Genomic DNA, 13,714 nt, shown 5'->3' with positions numbered 1-13,714 from the left:
CTGTTATGAGTCTAGTATTTGGGAACCAGCATACTAGCTGGTCAGCCAGTATTCAGCGCATTATACCCTTTATACAGGAAGTAACGAATATAGTATAGGAAAAACACTCCACTTCTAGGTCACAATCAGATGCTGACACATGATTTATTAACAGACTGAAGACACTAAAAGCGTAGAATGGCTACCATCCTCCACTTAGTGAATTAACTTATCAGTCTGAGGATGAGCCAGCTTTCTCCAGACCCACCTCTATCCGCAGTCTTAAGATTTGTAATGTGGACACACCAGCAGCATTTTTTCATCATTTTCCTTCTTCACTGTACTCATCTTACACACTCGACATCTTATTCATTGACTTATGTAAGTGATTAACATTCACAAATGCAAATTAATTTCAATTGTTTTATTCATACATTTTCATTTCATGTTTTTCTGGACATGTGAATGGAGTGAATTTATTCTTGAAGAATGACTGCAAATCATTGGCTTTATTTTGACTATAATATGAATTTAGTTCATCCTTCCTTATTCAGATTTATTTGAGTAGGCAACACTTTATGGATTTACAGCAATTCATTCATTCATAAACAAAGAGGGATCAGAAACAAGTTCTGCATTACTTATGACTTGTTTATTGACACGGGAAATCACAAGACAAGTAGTTCAGTAGGACCTGGAACCCAACAAACAGGTTTATTGAACTTTTACTTTAACTTAAAATAGAAAAACTTTATTAAGAGACAGCAGGAAACTTCAAATTCTCCTACAGCACTGGCTTGTGTACAGAGCACTAGACAAATATGAAAAGGGGAGGGATAGCTCAGTGGTTTGAGCATTGGCCTGCTAAACCCAGGATTGTGAGTTCAATCCTTGAGGGAGTCATTCAGGGATCTGGGGCAAAAATTGGGGATTGGCCCTGCTTTGAGCAGGGGATTGGACTAAAAGACCTCCTGGTCCCTTCCAACCCTGATAGTCGATTACAGTGTTCGTGGTTAAACTTATTTTTTGTGGACTCCAGTGGCGCAATTGGTTAGTGCACAGTACTTACAGAGCAGTGCTGGGGGAGCAATGCTGAGGTTGTGAGTTCAAGCCTCACCTGGAGCACCAGTTTTGGAGGGAGGGATAGCTCAGTGGTTTGAGCATTGGCCTGCTAAACCCAGGCTTGTGAGTTCAATCCTTGAAAGAGTCATTTAGGAATCTGGGCCAAAAATTGGCGATTGGTCCTGCTTTGAGCAGGGGGTTGGATTAGATGATCTCCTGAGGTCCCTTCCAACCCTGATATTCTATGAGGATGGAAATGTCATTCGCTTTCAATTTATTATTTACTATATTAATTAAGGGACCAAGCAAGGAATATAAAATATATAAATAAATAATGTGGATTAAAGTTTAAAATTGAACATCATTACCTTCATGAGCCCAAATATGACGCTGAAGGTCTGATCCATTCTTCATAAAATAGAAATCACAATAGGGACATTTCACAGCTCGTTTTCCAATTAATCCTTTCAACTGAACCCTCCTGCCTAGAATCTCTGAGATGGTGCTCATTGAGACCTCTGGAAAAAATATGCACAAAAACAAGGCATTCCAGACAGGCATGCACAGAATTTGCTCTGAGACATATTATATAAAATAAAATATTGCAGATCTAGACTGTTCCTACTTGTACCTTTTTTTTTTTTTTAAACTTTCCACATGACAAGGCCAGCTCAAAGAAAACAGCCTTATTAATTTATGTATGTTTCCTGCATTAAACACGGACTTATTCACTGTGTATCCCCGCAATGACTTACTGCTTCATTGTCAAATTAGAGCCTGCGTGCGCCACTAGGTCAGAAGTCATTTTCCAGCTATGAATATTCTCAGCACACCAATAAGTAACAAGGCAACATTTATATGCAAATATTTATAATTTTCAATGTCTTTGAACAGGTTTACAACATTTGTCAAAGGGTTCACTTAAGATTTTCAGAAGTGCTGATCACCTGCAGCTTCTCTATACTTAAGTTTGAGTTGTGGTCATTCAACCCCTCTGAAAATCTGGTCTTTCATTTAAAAGGAAAAAACGAATAGCCTAATAATCTAGAAATGTCAAAATAGCTTTAAATAGTTAGGCTTTATGATTTAAAAAATTACCTAACCGCACATGCTAAGAGACATTACCTAATGTTCTTTAAAAGTTCCAATTATCAATGCTGGACTTTCAATACTTTCCTACTACATGGCACTAAATTATAATAGTTAAATGTTGTGTGTATATGACTCTTATTGTGACCAGAAACTTTAAGCATTGAGAACAGGTGGAATCCTAAAGAATCTAAAATGGAATCCTAGCCTCGGTGACGTCAGTCAGGCCTGGATTTTACACCTCTTGTCCAGAAACGTGGAACAAGCAGAAGTGCTGGCTGGTGAAGCAAAAGCATCAGGTTTTCTGCTTGCTGAACAAGAAAAACAGTGAAGACTGAGAGCAGGTTGGCTGACATCAGAGTCATAGGGGAGGGAGAAGCGGTCAGAAATATTACTTTATGATAAATAAGAAATGGTTTTGGTTTAAATTAATTTTTGATAAGTTCTTCTAAAACTCAAATTCTCTGAACATTATCTTGTTTTGCCTGTCATCTTTATTCTCTTGCCTCTGCATTTTTAAAAACAATTGCATTCACTCAGTTCCAGCACTTGTCACTTTATGCTATCAGGACATTTAACACCCCTTAATGTCAATTTTGTTTTGAATGGTAATATGCTTGCGATAAAAGAGTAATAATAATCCCTGATGACCACAAAGAGAGGATACCTGGGAAAGTGTTATTCAAATATTTTTCTTTTAAAATCTAATTACAAATAGCCTTTTATTGTATATTAGCTTGCAAAGGTTCTGTGTATCTTAGACATAACGTTTCTTTAAATATATCACTGAAGTGTCTCTATTAAACATGCTGTAATTTTTGCAAAGTTCTGATAGAATACACTCTTCATCTAAGGAAAAAAATTATAGGCCTTAAAATACTAAGATTTTTATTAGTTAAGTATGCAGCACTGGGCTAGCCGTTTACAGAATGTTTCCTGACCCAACCAGCTCATCCTCCAGTACACACATAAGCAAAACGATTCAGAAAATAAACAATGACTATGTTTTCAAGCAATTGGGATGGCTTGTACTAATGTATATAGTATACTACTTAAGAAAACAATTGTATATTTGTCTACAATAATTTGTATATATATTTGTTATACCCTTTTCCCTCACCCTTCATGCTTCTTTGTCTTTCTTTTCACCATTACCGCATCAGGGTAGGAATGATGGGTCAAACTGACATTCAGTGGGACCTGGGTGCTTTGGAAAATGTTACCCACTCCATGTCTCATCACATGTTTGCACCAGTTAGCACATTTGGTCCCCATTTCTGATTGGGAGCTTCTGGGCACCATCCACAATACAAATTAACAACAGTAATACAGAGCATGTGGTGCTGATATGACTCAGAGGTAGGGAAAATCTTGCAGTGATTATTGTTGAAAGTAAGCATCCCGTATTGACTACTATCAGTAGGATTACACTGGACTATGGCCTGACCTGTTGTGCTGTATTTCAGACAGTTATGCTTAAACTAGCTGGTTCCCCCAACCACACACACACTAGAGGCTCAGCCATGACCAGCTAACATGTTATTAAAAGGTGTTCAACAATGTCTATGCTGGGGTGCTAAGCAGTGTTTAAAGATGTGTAAATAAAAATGTGTCAGCGAAGGTTTTTTTTTTTTAAATGTACCTATTTACCAAGTTTAGACAGGGCCACTGTGATTCATCCTTTTTTATATCAGGGCCCTTTTTGGCTTGAACAGTAGATATTACTGAATAATAAATATCCCTTGATGTATAAATAGAATAGACACTAGCATGCAGAATTGTCAAAGCGTATCACCATGAAAAGCTAGATTTTTATTTAACAGACAAGAAGGGCTGGATCCTGCAAGGTGGTGAGCACTCAGAACCCAATCCAACAGTGGCATTTAAGCACACAAATGGTTTAATTTACTTTGATGGGACAATTCAGATGCTTAAGTGCTATGCTGAATCAGGGACAAAGGACTCAGCATGTTGCAGTGTAAAGTCCATAAATATCACACAACATGCCCTTTTACTGTGTCCCCACTCCACAAACTAGTGTATTGTATGTTTACAATCCAATCCCTAAAGATCTGAAAACTCTACTGAAGTTCTAACTGAACTAATTTAGAATAAGATGTAATTTTTTTACACAGAGCAATCGTGTTATATTGCTTACTCCAGGACAGTCTTCCTCTGTTGTACTAGATATAGAAATGTTATTGTGGTGTGTCTTACCAGGGTGATTTGTCTTGATATGTGATTTTATAAGTCGATCTTCAGAAAACGACTTCTCACACACAGGACAGGAATAACTCTTTTTGTCCTTAAAGAAAAGGAAGAGATTACATTAGGAGTTCACTGGGCTGATTACTACACTCATTACACATTGAATCATATATGGCTCCCAACAAAGTTACAACCAAAATGCTCAGATGTGAATCTCACTGAGCATTATGAAAAGCTAATGCCGTTATTATAATGAAATATAATGAAGGGGTAATATAAAAGTATTTTAAAAACCCTATGTCGTTAATCCTAGGATGATTTAGTGCTTTGATTTGTAGCACATGGGGAAAATGTTAAATAAATTAAAGCATTATGATCTACCTAGCTCTTTACAGAATTGGGAGGTGAAATATTACTGTACAAGTCACAAATCAGAAGGAAAGATGAAGGGTTTGATGTGAGGAGAAGTATACAATTTTTTCATCATTTGATCAAGCCATCCTTTCTACCACAGTTCCGTGGGACTTTGCTAGAACATAAGGTGATTATGGCAGATTTCATTAGAAAACCAGGGTCTATGGTTTCTAAATGCCAGATAAATATTCAGCACTAAATACAAATACATGATTATTATTGAACTGTTTCAAATTTTAAAAAATTGTCAGAGTTTCATAAGTGTTACTTATAAAAACATTATTGATGCTATAGGTCAAATGGAATTAGGAAGAGTGCTAGCAAGATCTATGTTGTCTTTTACATAAGTAACCTTATTATTATTTTTTATTACTGTAACACTAGACACCCCAACTAAGACTGGGACCCTTTTGTGCTAGGTATTGCATAAACACACAGTAAGAGATTGTTCTTGCCCATGTTCCAGGGGACATAAACAAATGCTTAAGTGCTTTAATAAATCAGGGTACATATCATGAGTTTATCTTCACTAATAAAAACATACACCATTATAAACAAATTGTTGGACAACCCTTAGCTGTCAATAGTTGCATAGCATTTTTCATCTGTGAGGTGGAGAGGAATTTTGGAAGGGATCTTAGCTGCACTTTATCCCCATGGAACGCTCTATAAAGTGGATCCGCAAGCAGAGCTGGAAACTCGCTAACCCTTCTTGCTGAAGTGATGGTCACCAGGAAAGCAGGTTTGAGAAAGAATAAAAATAGTAAAATGAGCAGTCCTTTGTGGGTTCCAAGAGAGATGCCAGTCATGATGGAGGTGACTCTCGAACTGGTGGGTAAGCATGGATCAGGCCTTTGATTGTGGGGAGTGAAAATAGCATGAAGCCTGGAAAGATAACATACCAACATTGCACACAGAACTAACACTTAATTGAACAGACGGTCTTCCTGTTAGCTTCAAATGAAGAAACTAGTCCAGGATATGAAGGATAAGGCCTGCTAAGTATCCAAGATGGAGAATCTTTCCTATTTCACCCTAGAAAGGAGTCTGGTGGATGATTTCCTCCTTTCTTTTGGAATGTCTTGAATGCCAGACTTAGTTGACTGAACCTGAAAAGCCTTCTCCAGGGATAGGGGCATTAGACAGCCTTCCTACCTTCGTGAGTTCAGGCAATGCCCATGCTGAACAGGCATCCTCTTTTCTTTTTCTTCAACTTAAGAAAAGCTAATTAACTGACAATCGAAGAAAAACACAAATATTCCCCAAATGGCAAAAGAAAGCATTAAGGATACTGCATACAACCTGAGCATGCTGTACCTCTGGTAGTTAGAAACTAAAGGTGGCTGGCAACACTCACGCTTTTACATCATCAAAAGCTTCCATAAGAGGAAAAGGAGGGAGGAGTGAATGGCCCCAGTGGACAATGTTCACTAGAAGATGTTGGAGACTTGCAGTGAAGGTGACGTGATTTCACAAATGGAGAATATGCAGAGGCACCTCAAAGAACTATTAATTTGAGGGTTGGAGATGAGAGCAAGAGGGAGTGACATAGCCCCATTAGACCCCAATCTGCCACAAATGACTTTGCAACACCAGACTTCACACGATCTAAAATGATAGACATTAGTATGTTAACTTTTAATACAAATATTAGTGTGGAATTGTACCTTTCCAAATGCTGGATTCCTTTTCAGCAGTGTTTTTCAAACTGGGGGTTCCAATCCAAAAGGAGGACTATCGTAGAGGAATCATGAGAGCGGTGGCTTCTGGCCGGGTGCCCAGCTATGAAAGCAGTACCACCGCCAGCAGCAGTGCAGAAGTAAAGATGGGGTGGTATGGGGGGAGGGAGGGGATTCTCACTTTTTGAGGGGGGTTGTAATAGCCTGAAACATTTTCAAGGGGGGGGTCCCAGCAAAAAAAGTTTGAGAAGCCCCTGCTTTTCAGTGTTTGTATTTAGAGTTTTTAAAACATATGCAATGCTAAGATTATTCTGATCTAGTGGTTGTTCAGTGGCCTATATTAAATGAATTGGTGGATCTCAATTTATTCCTGAATCTCACCACAATATCCTATCAGACATAATGTTTAAACAAAAAAATAAAATATATATATTAATTAACAGCATAGGCCTGTTGAGCTTTTTTTCCGGTTCATTGTACTGTTAAGTATTTTCAGAGGTGTCTGGAGCATTTAGATAAACTTCTAAAATAAGCCTAAATAAATTGAAAAACTCATCAGGAATTACTTTCAAAGAAATGTTATATTCATAACAGAAAGAAATAATAAAGATATTAAAGTTAAGTGGGAAAACATACCCACTAATATCAGCGCACAAATGGTTGTACTCATATCTGTTTTTCCAGGTCTGAGGAACATATGAGTCCAAAATTATCAAAACTGGTTGCCTAAAGTTAGGCACGTAAATAAGTACTCTGATTTATAAGAGGTGTTGGGCACCCGCAGCTCCCATTAAATTTAGGTATCTAAATTTAGGCCCCAAGTTTGAAAATGGCGGCCACGGCACATTTCACTCTTGTTTTGCTTTGTGTCACAAAGGGAACATTCTTCTGATGTAGTTTTTGGTAGGTAAATACTGTATTAAATTGAGTTATATGAACTCATATAGATATTTCTGGGCCTATAAACACAGAGGTGTTTGTACAGAACATACAGAGACACATATACTTTACACAAGTTTACAAATACACACCTATATATCTGACAGAGAATCTTATTTTCAAATGACCAGTAAATACATGCAGAGCTTCAGTACCAACATGACTGATTTTAACATCAAAGCCTTTCAAAAAAGATGTAGTCAAAATCTATTTCCTTGGGCAGTTAGAAAGTCATCTTTACTAAGTTCTATAATATATGCTCTTCAAAAACCGTGTTCTTTGTAGTCTCACACAGAGATTGCACTTCTCAGAACACAGTGCCTTCAAAGTACGGCTTGTCAACCTCCATAATCCTATGGAGTGCATCCAGCTGAAGCTGAACCTTTCAGAGTCTTTCGTCCACAGAGTTTCACAGGGTTGCATCATCTAGTTCTGAGTCTAAGAATATTCCTGTCACTCTCCTTCTGAGAGCTTGTTACAGCACTAGTCCTTCAGAGTAACCCCATCACTCTCAGAGCCAGCCCTTAAGAATTCCTCTGTTACAAAATCAAGCATTTCAGAGCCTACCCAGGTCACAAATGCAGGATCCCAAAGAGGGTCCCCATCACAGCTCTTGCTCTTCTGAGTGCCCTTGTCATGGATGATGACAAAGCTGATAAAAGGACTTGGATGGAGGCTGTAATAAAGCCCCTACCATATTCACAACATCTGATTTTTTTCCCCCTTTTGTAAGAATAGAAGTAATTTATCCTATGCCTTATCAGTATACCTGCCTTTTAAATGCCTTTGAAGATTTTCTGAAGGACACAAAAAGGCGACGTGTTCTGAGAGATAGCTCTACCTTTGTTCTAGATTGGCAGCACAATCCAGCCAGCTACTTCAATTTCAAAATTACAACAGTTCCTGAGACTTAGACCAGGTCTACACTAAAAAAATAGGTCGACCCAGCTACATTGCTTAGGGGTGTGAAAAATCCACACCCCTGAATGACCTAGTTAAACTGACCTAACCCCAGTGTCGACAGCACTAGGTTGACAGAAGAATTCTATGTCTGCCTCTGTCACAGATTTCCCATATAATGCTAGGCAAGTTACTGTAACCAAAATTTTCACATCTAGCTATTAATTGTGTCCCCCTCACTTTCTGGAAGGACCCATTAACTGGATATTTACTTGTTTTTAAAGGTATGTGAGAGTGAGTGTTCCCCTTAGGCAGCAATGCCTGCAGATGTTCAATGCAATTAGAAATTGTGCTTTATTCAGAACGAGTTTTACTAACCATATTCATCTCAAGGAATTAATAAGAACTGGTATTTTTACCCTTGTAAAAAAATACTGATATTTGTAAAATACTGTATTAAACCAATTAGATATAAAGATGCATATGTCACGTGAGTACTAGTAATGGTCTTATTACAAATTCTGCACCTTATCAATAAGAAAAATCCTATATTCCTTAGATGCTCATCAAATATTTCTTATGTAATTTAAAACCCTAGCTCATGATATTGAAATACACTTTGAACTCATGCTTGGGATACAAATAGGAACAACCTTATGTAGAAAATATTGTTCAGTGTATAGTAAAGAATTCAAGTAAAAGTATGAATCTTGGCAAACTGGCATGAACAAAGAAAACCTGCTTTCTGCTAATGCTGGCACTTGAAAAAGATCGCCAGCACTGATCTACACTACTTGGGTGCACACGCACAATTGGTGTCAAATCTGAATCCTCGAGGAGGCAGATATCACTGGAACTTTCAAGAATTGTCAATATAAACCTGCACACTTGTTGCTAGCAACAACCACCATCTAACAAGGTGGATCTGAGGAGGGCACGACTGTTCTGAAGTGGGCCTCTCCTGAAGCTGTCAAATCAAGAGACGAACGTTGTACAAATGTCTGAAGTTAACTGAAGGTAGCAGCCTTGTGGGTCTCATACATGGAAACCTCTCTCTCACATGCCACAGAAGCTGCTTTAGCCCTGATGAAAGGTATTTTTCTAGTACCAACCCTCCACCTCAGGAGAAGAAATCACGTTTTACCAACAAGCAGGTCATCCTTCTAGACTCCTTATCTCAACATCCTTTTCCTCTCTGATCTCTCCTTAGCTGCAGGAACTACAAAAAAAATCAGTTACCGGGCAAGTAAAAGAAATACATTTGAAGCCTTGAGATGTTACCTGGTAGATAATGGCAGCCTGGCTAGATGCAGCAGGTGCCACCACAAGGGAATGAACAAGAGAAGTTGCTTACTTTATATAGTAACTAGAGTTCTTCAAGATGTGTGGTCCCTATCTGTATTCCACTGTGGGAGCATGTGCACTCCACGTGTTTGAGACCAGAAGACTTTTGCTAGCAGTGTCTGTTGGTTTGTGCCTGAGCCCTTCCTCTCCTCACACTCTGAACCGAAGATATCAGGGGCGGTGCAGACTGACCACCTTGCTAGTTCCTTCTCTACTGTGTATAATATGCAAGGCTCTGAAGCAGAGGGGAAGAGGGCTGGTCATGGAATACAGGTAGGTGGGTAGGAACCACACATCTCGAAGAACTCCAGCTACTGTACAAGGTAAAAAGAAAAGGAGTACTTGTGGCACCTTAGAGACTAACCAATTTATTTGAGCATGAGCTTTCGTGAGCTACAGATCACTTCATCGGATGCATACCGTGGAATGCATCCGATGAAGTGATCTGTAGCTCACGAAAGCTCATGCTCAAATAAATTGGTTAGTCTCTAAGGTGCCACAAGTACTCCTTTTCTTTTTGCGAATACAGACTAACATGGCTGTTACTCTGAAACCTGTACAAGGTAAGTAACTTCTCCTTCTTCACATGATGATCCTTATTGTATTCCTCTGTGGGTGACTGTGAAGCAGTATTAATTGCAGAGGAGGATGCACAGACCTCTATGGTATCAATACCTGGAGGACTGATGTGGTGAAAGATGTGTCAGCTGCAGAAGCTTGCACCAGGGTGTAATGTCATGCGAAGGTATGGATAGAACCCCATTTTGCTGCTTTACAGATGTCAGTAACAGAACATCTTGAAGGAAGGCTATCGAAGAGGCCTTGGCGGATGGTTGTCTGTTAACTCATAACACAGCAGAATGAAGCCTGGAATCCACTTTGAAGGTCTCTGGGAAGAGACTGCTTCCCCTCTCATCCATTCAGCAAAGGATATAAACAGTCTAGGCAATTTCCTAAAAGATTTTGTTCTTTGCAGGTAGAATGCCAAAGCTTGAGGGACATCTAGAGCAGTGGTTCTCAAAGCTGGTCCGCCGCTTGTTCAGGGAAAGCCCCTGGCGGGCCAGAGCAGTTGGTTTACCTACCGCATCCGCAGGTTCAGCAGATCGTGGCACCCACTGGCCGTAGTTCGCTGCTCCAGGCCAATGGGGGCTGTGGGAAGCGGTGCGGACCAAGGGATGTGCTGGCAGCCCTTCCCGCAGGCCCCATTGACTTGGAGCGGTGAACCGCGGCCAGTGGGAGCCGCGATCGGCCGAACCTGTGGATGCAGCAGGTAAACAAACTGCTCTGGCCCGCCAGGGGCTTTCCCTGAACAAGCAGCGGACTGGCTTTGAGAACCACTGATCTAGAGAATGAAGTCTCCTATTCTCACTGGTGCAGTTTTGGGAAGAACACAGGTAAGTGAATTGTTTGATTTAGATGGAAATCTGAGATTTCTTTAAAAAGAAAAGGAGTACTTGTGGCACCTTAGAGACTAACACATTTATTTGAGGATAAGCTTTTGTGAGCTACAGCTCACTTCATCGGACGCATGCAGTGGAAAATACAGTGGGGAGATTTTATATACACAGAGAACATGAAACAATGGGTGTTACCATACACACTGTAACCAGAGTGATCAGGTAAGGTGAGCTATTACACGCAGGAAAGTGGAAGGGGTGGGGGGAGGAAACCTTTTGTAGTGATAATCAAGGTGGGCCATTTCCAGCAGTTGACAAGAACATGTGAGGAACAGCAGGGGGGGAAATAAACATGGGGAAATAGTTTTACTTTGTGTAATGACACATCCACTCCCAGTCTGTATTCAAGCCTAAGTTAATTGTATCCAGTTTGCAAATTAATTCCAATTCAGCCGTCTCTCGTTTGAGTCTATTTTTGAAGTTTTTTTGTTGAAGAATTGCCACTTTTAGGTCTGAAATTGAGTGACCAAGGAGGTTGAAGTGTTCTTCCACACAAAGATGGACTACAAGCTGTTAGGAACAGTATCCCCAATAATGTCACAGCAAACCTGGTGGCTGAAGTTTGTGACTTTGTCCTCACCCATAACTATTTCACATTTGGGGACAATGTATACCTTCAAATCAGCGGCACTGCTATGGGTATCCGCATGGCCCCACAGTATGCCAACATCTTTATGGCTGACTTAGAACAATGCTTCCTCAGCTCTCGTCCCCTAATGCCCCTACTCTACTTGTGCTACATTGATGACATCTTCATCATCTGGACCCATGGAAAAGAAGCCCTTGAGGAATTCCACCATGATTTCAACAATTTCCATCCCACCATCAACCTCAGCCTGGACCAGTCCACACAAGACATCCGCTTCCTGGACACTACGGTGCTAATAAACGATGGTCACATAAACACCACCCTATCCCGGAAACCTACTGACCGCTGTACTTACCTACATGCCTCCAGCTTTCATCCAGACCACACCACACGATCCATTGTCTACAGCCAAGCTCTACGATACAACCGCATTTGCTCCAATTCCTCAGAGAGAAACACCTACAAGATCTCTATCAAGCGTTCTTACAACTACAATACCCACCTGCTGAAGTGAAGAAACAGATTGACAGAGCCAGAAGAGTACCCAGAAGTCACCTACTATAGGACAGGCCTAACAAAGAAAATTACAGAACGCCACTAGCCGTCACCTTCAGCCCCCAACTAAAACCCCTCCAACGCATTATTAAGGATCTCCAACCTATCCTGAAGGATGACCCAACACTCTCACAAATCTTGGGAGACAGGCCATCCTTGCCTACAGACAGCCCCCCAATCTGAAACAAATACTCACCAGCAACCACATACCACACAACAGAACCACTAACCCAGGAACCTATCCTTGCAACAAAGCCCGTTGCCAACTGTGCCCACATATCTATTCAGGGGACACCATCACAGGGCCTAATAACATCAGCCACACTATCAGAGGCTCGTTCACCTGCACATCCACCAATGTGATCTATGCCATCATGTGCCAGCAATGCCCCTCTGCTATGTACATTGGTCAAACTGGACAGTCTCTACGTAAAAGAATAAATGGACACAAATCAGATGTCAAGAATTATAAAATTCATAAACCAGTCGGAGAACACTTCAATCTCTCTGGTCACGCGATTACAGACATGAAAGTTGCGATATTACAACAAAAAAACTTCAAATCCAGACTCCAGCGAGAGACTGCTGAATTGGAATTCATTTGCAAATTGGATACAATTAACTTAGGCTTGAATAGAGACTGGGAGTGGCTAAGTCATTATGCAAGGTAACCTATTTCCCCTTGTTTTTTCCTAACCCCCCTCCTCAGACGTTCTTGTTAAACCCTGGATTTGTGCTGGAAATGGCCCAGTTTGATTATCAGACACATTGTAAGGAGAGTGATCACTTTAGATAAGCTATTACCAGCAGGACAGTGGGGTGGGGGAGATATTTTTTCATGCTTTGTGTGTATTAAAAGATTTTCTACACTTTCCACAGTATGCATCTGATGAAGTGAGCTGTAGCTCATGAAAGCTTATGCTCAAATAAATTGGTTAGTCTCTAAGGTGCCACAAGTACTCCTTTTCTTTTTGCGAATACAGACTAACACTGCTGTTACTCTGAATCCTAATAAGCAGGCATCCATGATTAAGGTCTTCTCGGCTGGGGTGGGGAATGAAGGGAATCACACACACACACACTTGCTCCCCACCAAGTCAGAGAAGCTCAAACTCTGGGGGGAAGCAAGACTAGTTTGTCCACACTGTCTGCTCAGCAAGTAAACCACGTGAAGCCAAGCCGGCAGGCAATGAAGATGAAGTTTCACAAAAGATGTCACATATCTACAGGAAGAGATGTAACCTAGAAGGATGAGACATGAATGGACTGATATCTGTGGGCTCAGTTGGAGTTAAGTGACACATTCCTTTATTGGCTGGAACCTGTCCTGAGGAAAAAAATGCATGTTGTCCCAATAAACTCTGTGGGAGCTAAAATGGACTTTTTTGTATTTAGAGAGACAAGGTGGATGAGGTAATATATTTTATTAGACTAACTTCTGTTGGTGGACTGGAAGGGACAAGCTTTCGAGCTTCACAGAGTTCTTCCTCCAGTCTGTA

At 40.3% G+C, this 13,714-nt stretch overlaps 1 protein-coding gene across 1 annotated transcript in view; it reads right to left on the bottom strand.

Moving 5' to 3' along the window:
- Nucleotides 1-13,714, bottom strand: part of ZFAT (zinc finger and AT-hook domain containing) — a 136,983-nt gene that overhangs the window by 57,822 nt on the left and 65,447 nt on the right. Inside the window, exons 8-9 of the mRNA XM_084621848.1 lie at nucleotides 4,348-4,435; nucleotides 1,410-1,559 (exon numbers count right to left, since the gene is read on the bottom strand). Of these exons, the coding sequence (XP_084477974.1) occupies nucleotides 1,410-1,559; nucleotides 4,348-4,435 (238 nt within the window). The remainder of the gene's footprint in view (nucleotides 1-1,409; nucleotides 1,560-4,347; nucleotides 4,436-13,714) is intronic.

Source organism: Lepidochelys olivacea, assembly GCF_965140295.1.
Source record: "Lepidochelys olivacea isolate rLepOli2 genome assembly, chromosome: 2".
Classification (NCBI taxonomy): Eukaryota; Metazoa; Chordata; order Testudines; family Cheloniidae; genus Lepidochelys; species Lepidochelys olivacea.
This window is presented reverse-complemented; position numbering and strand designations above follow the sequence as displayed.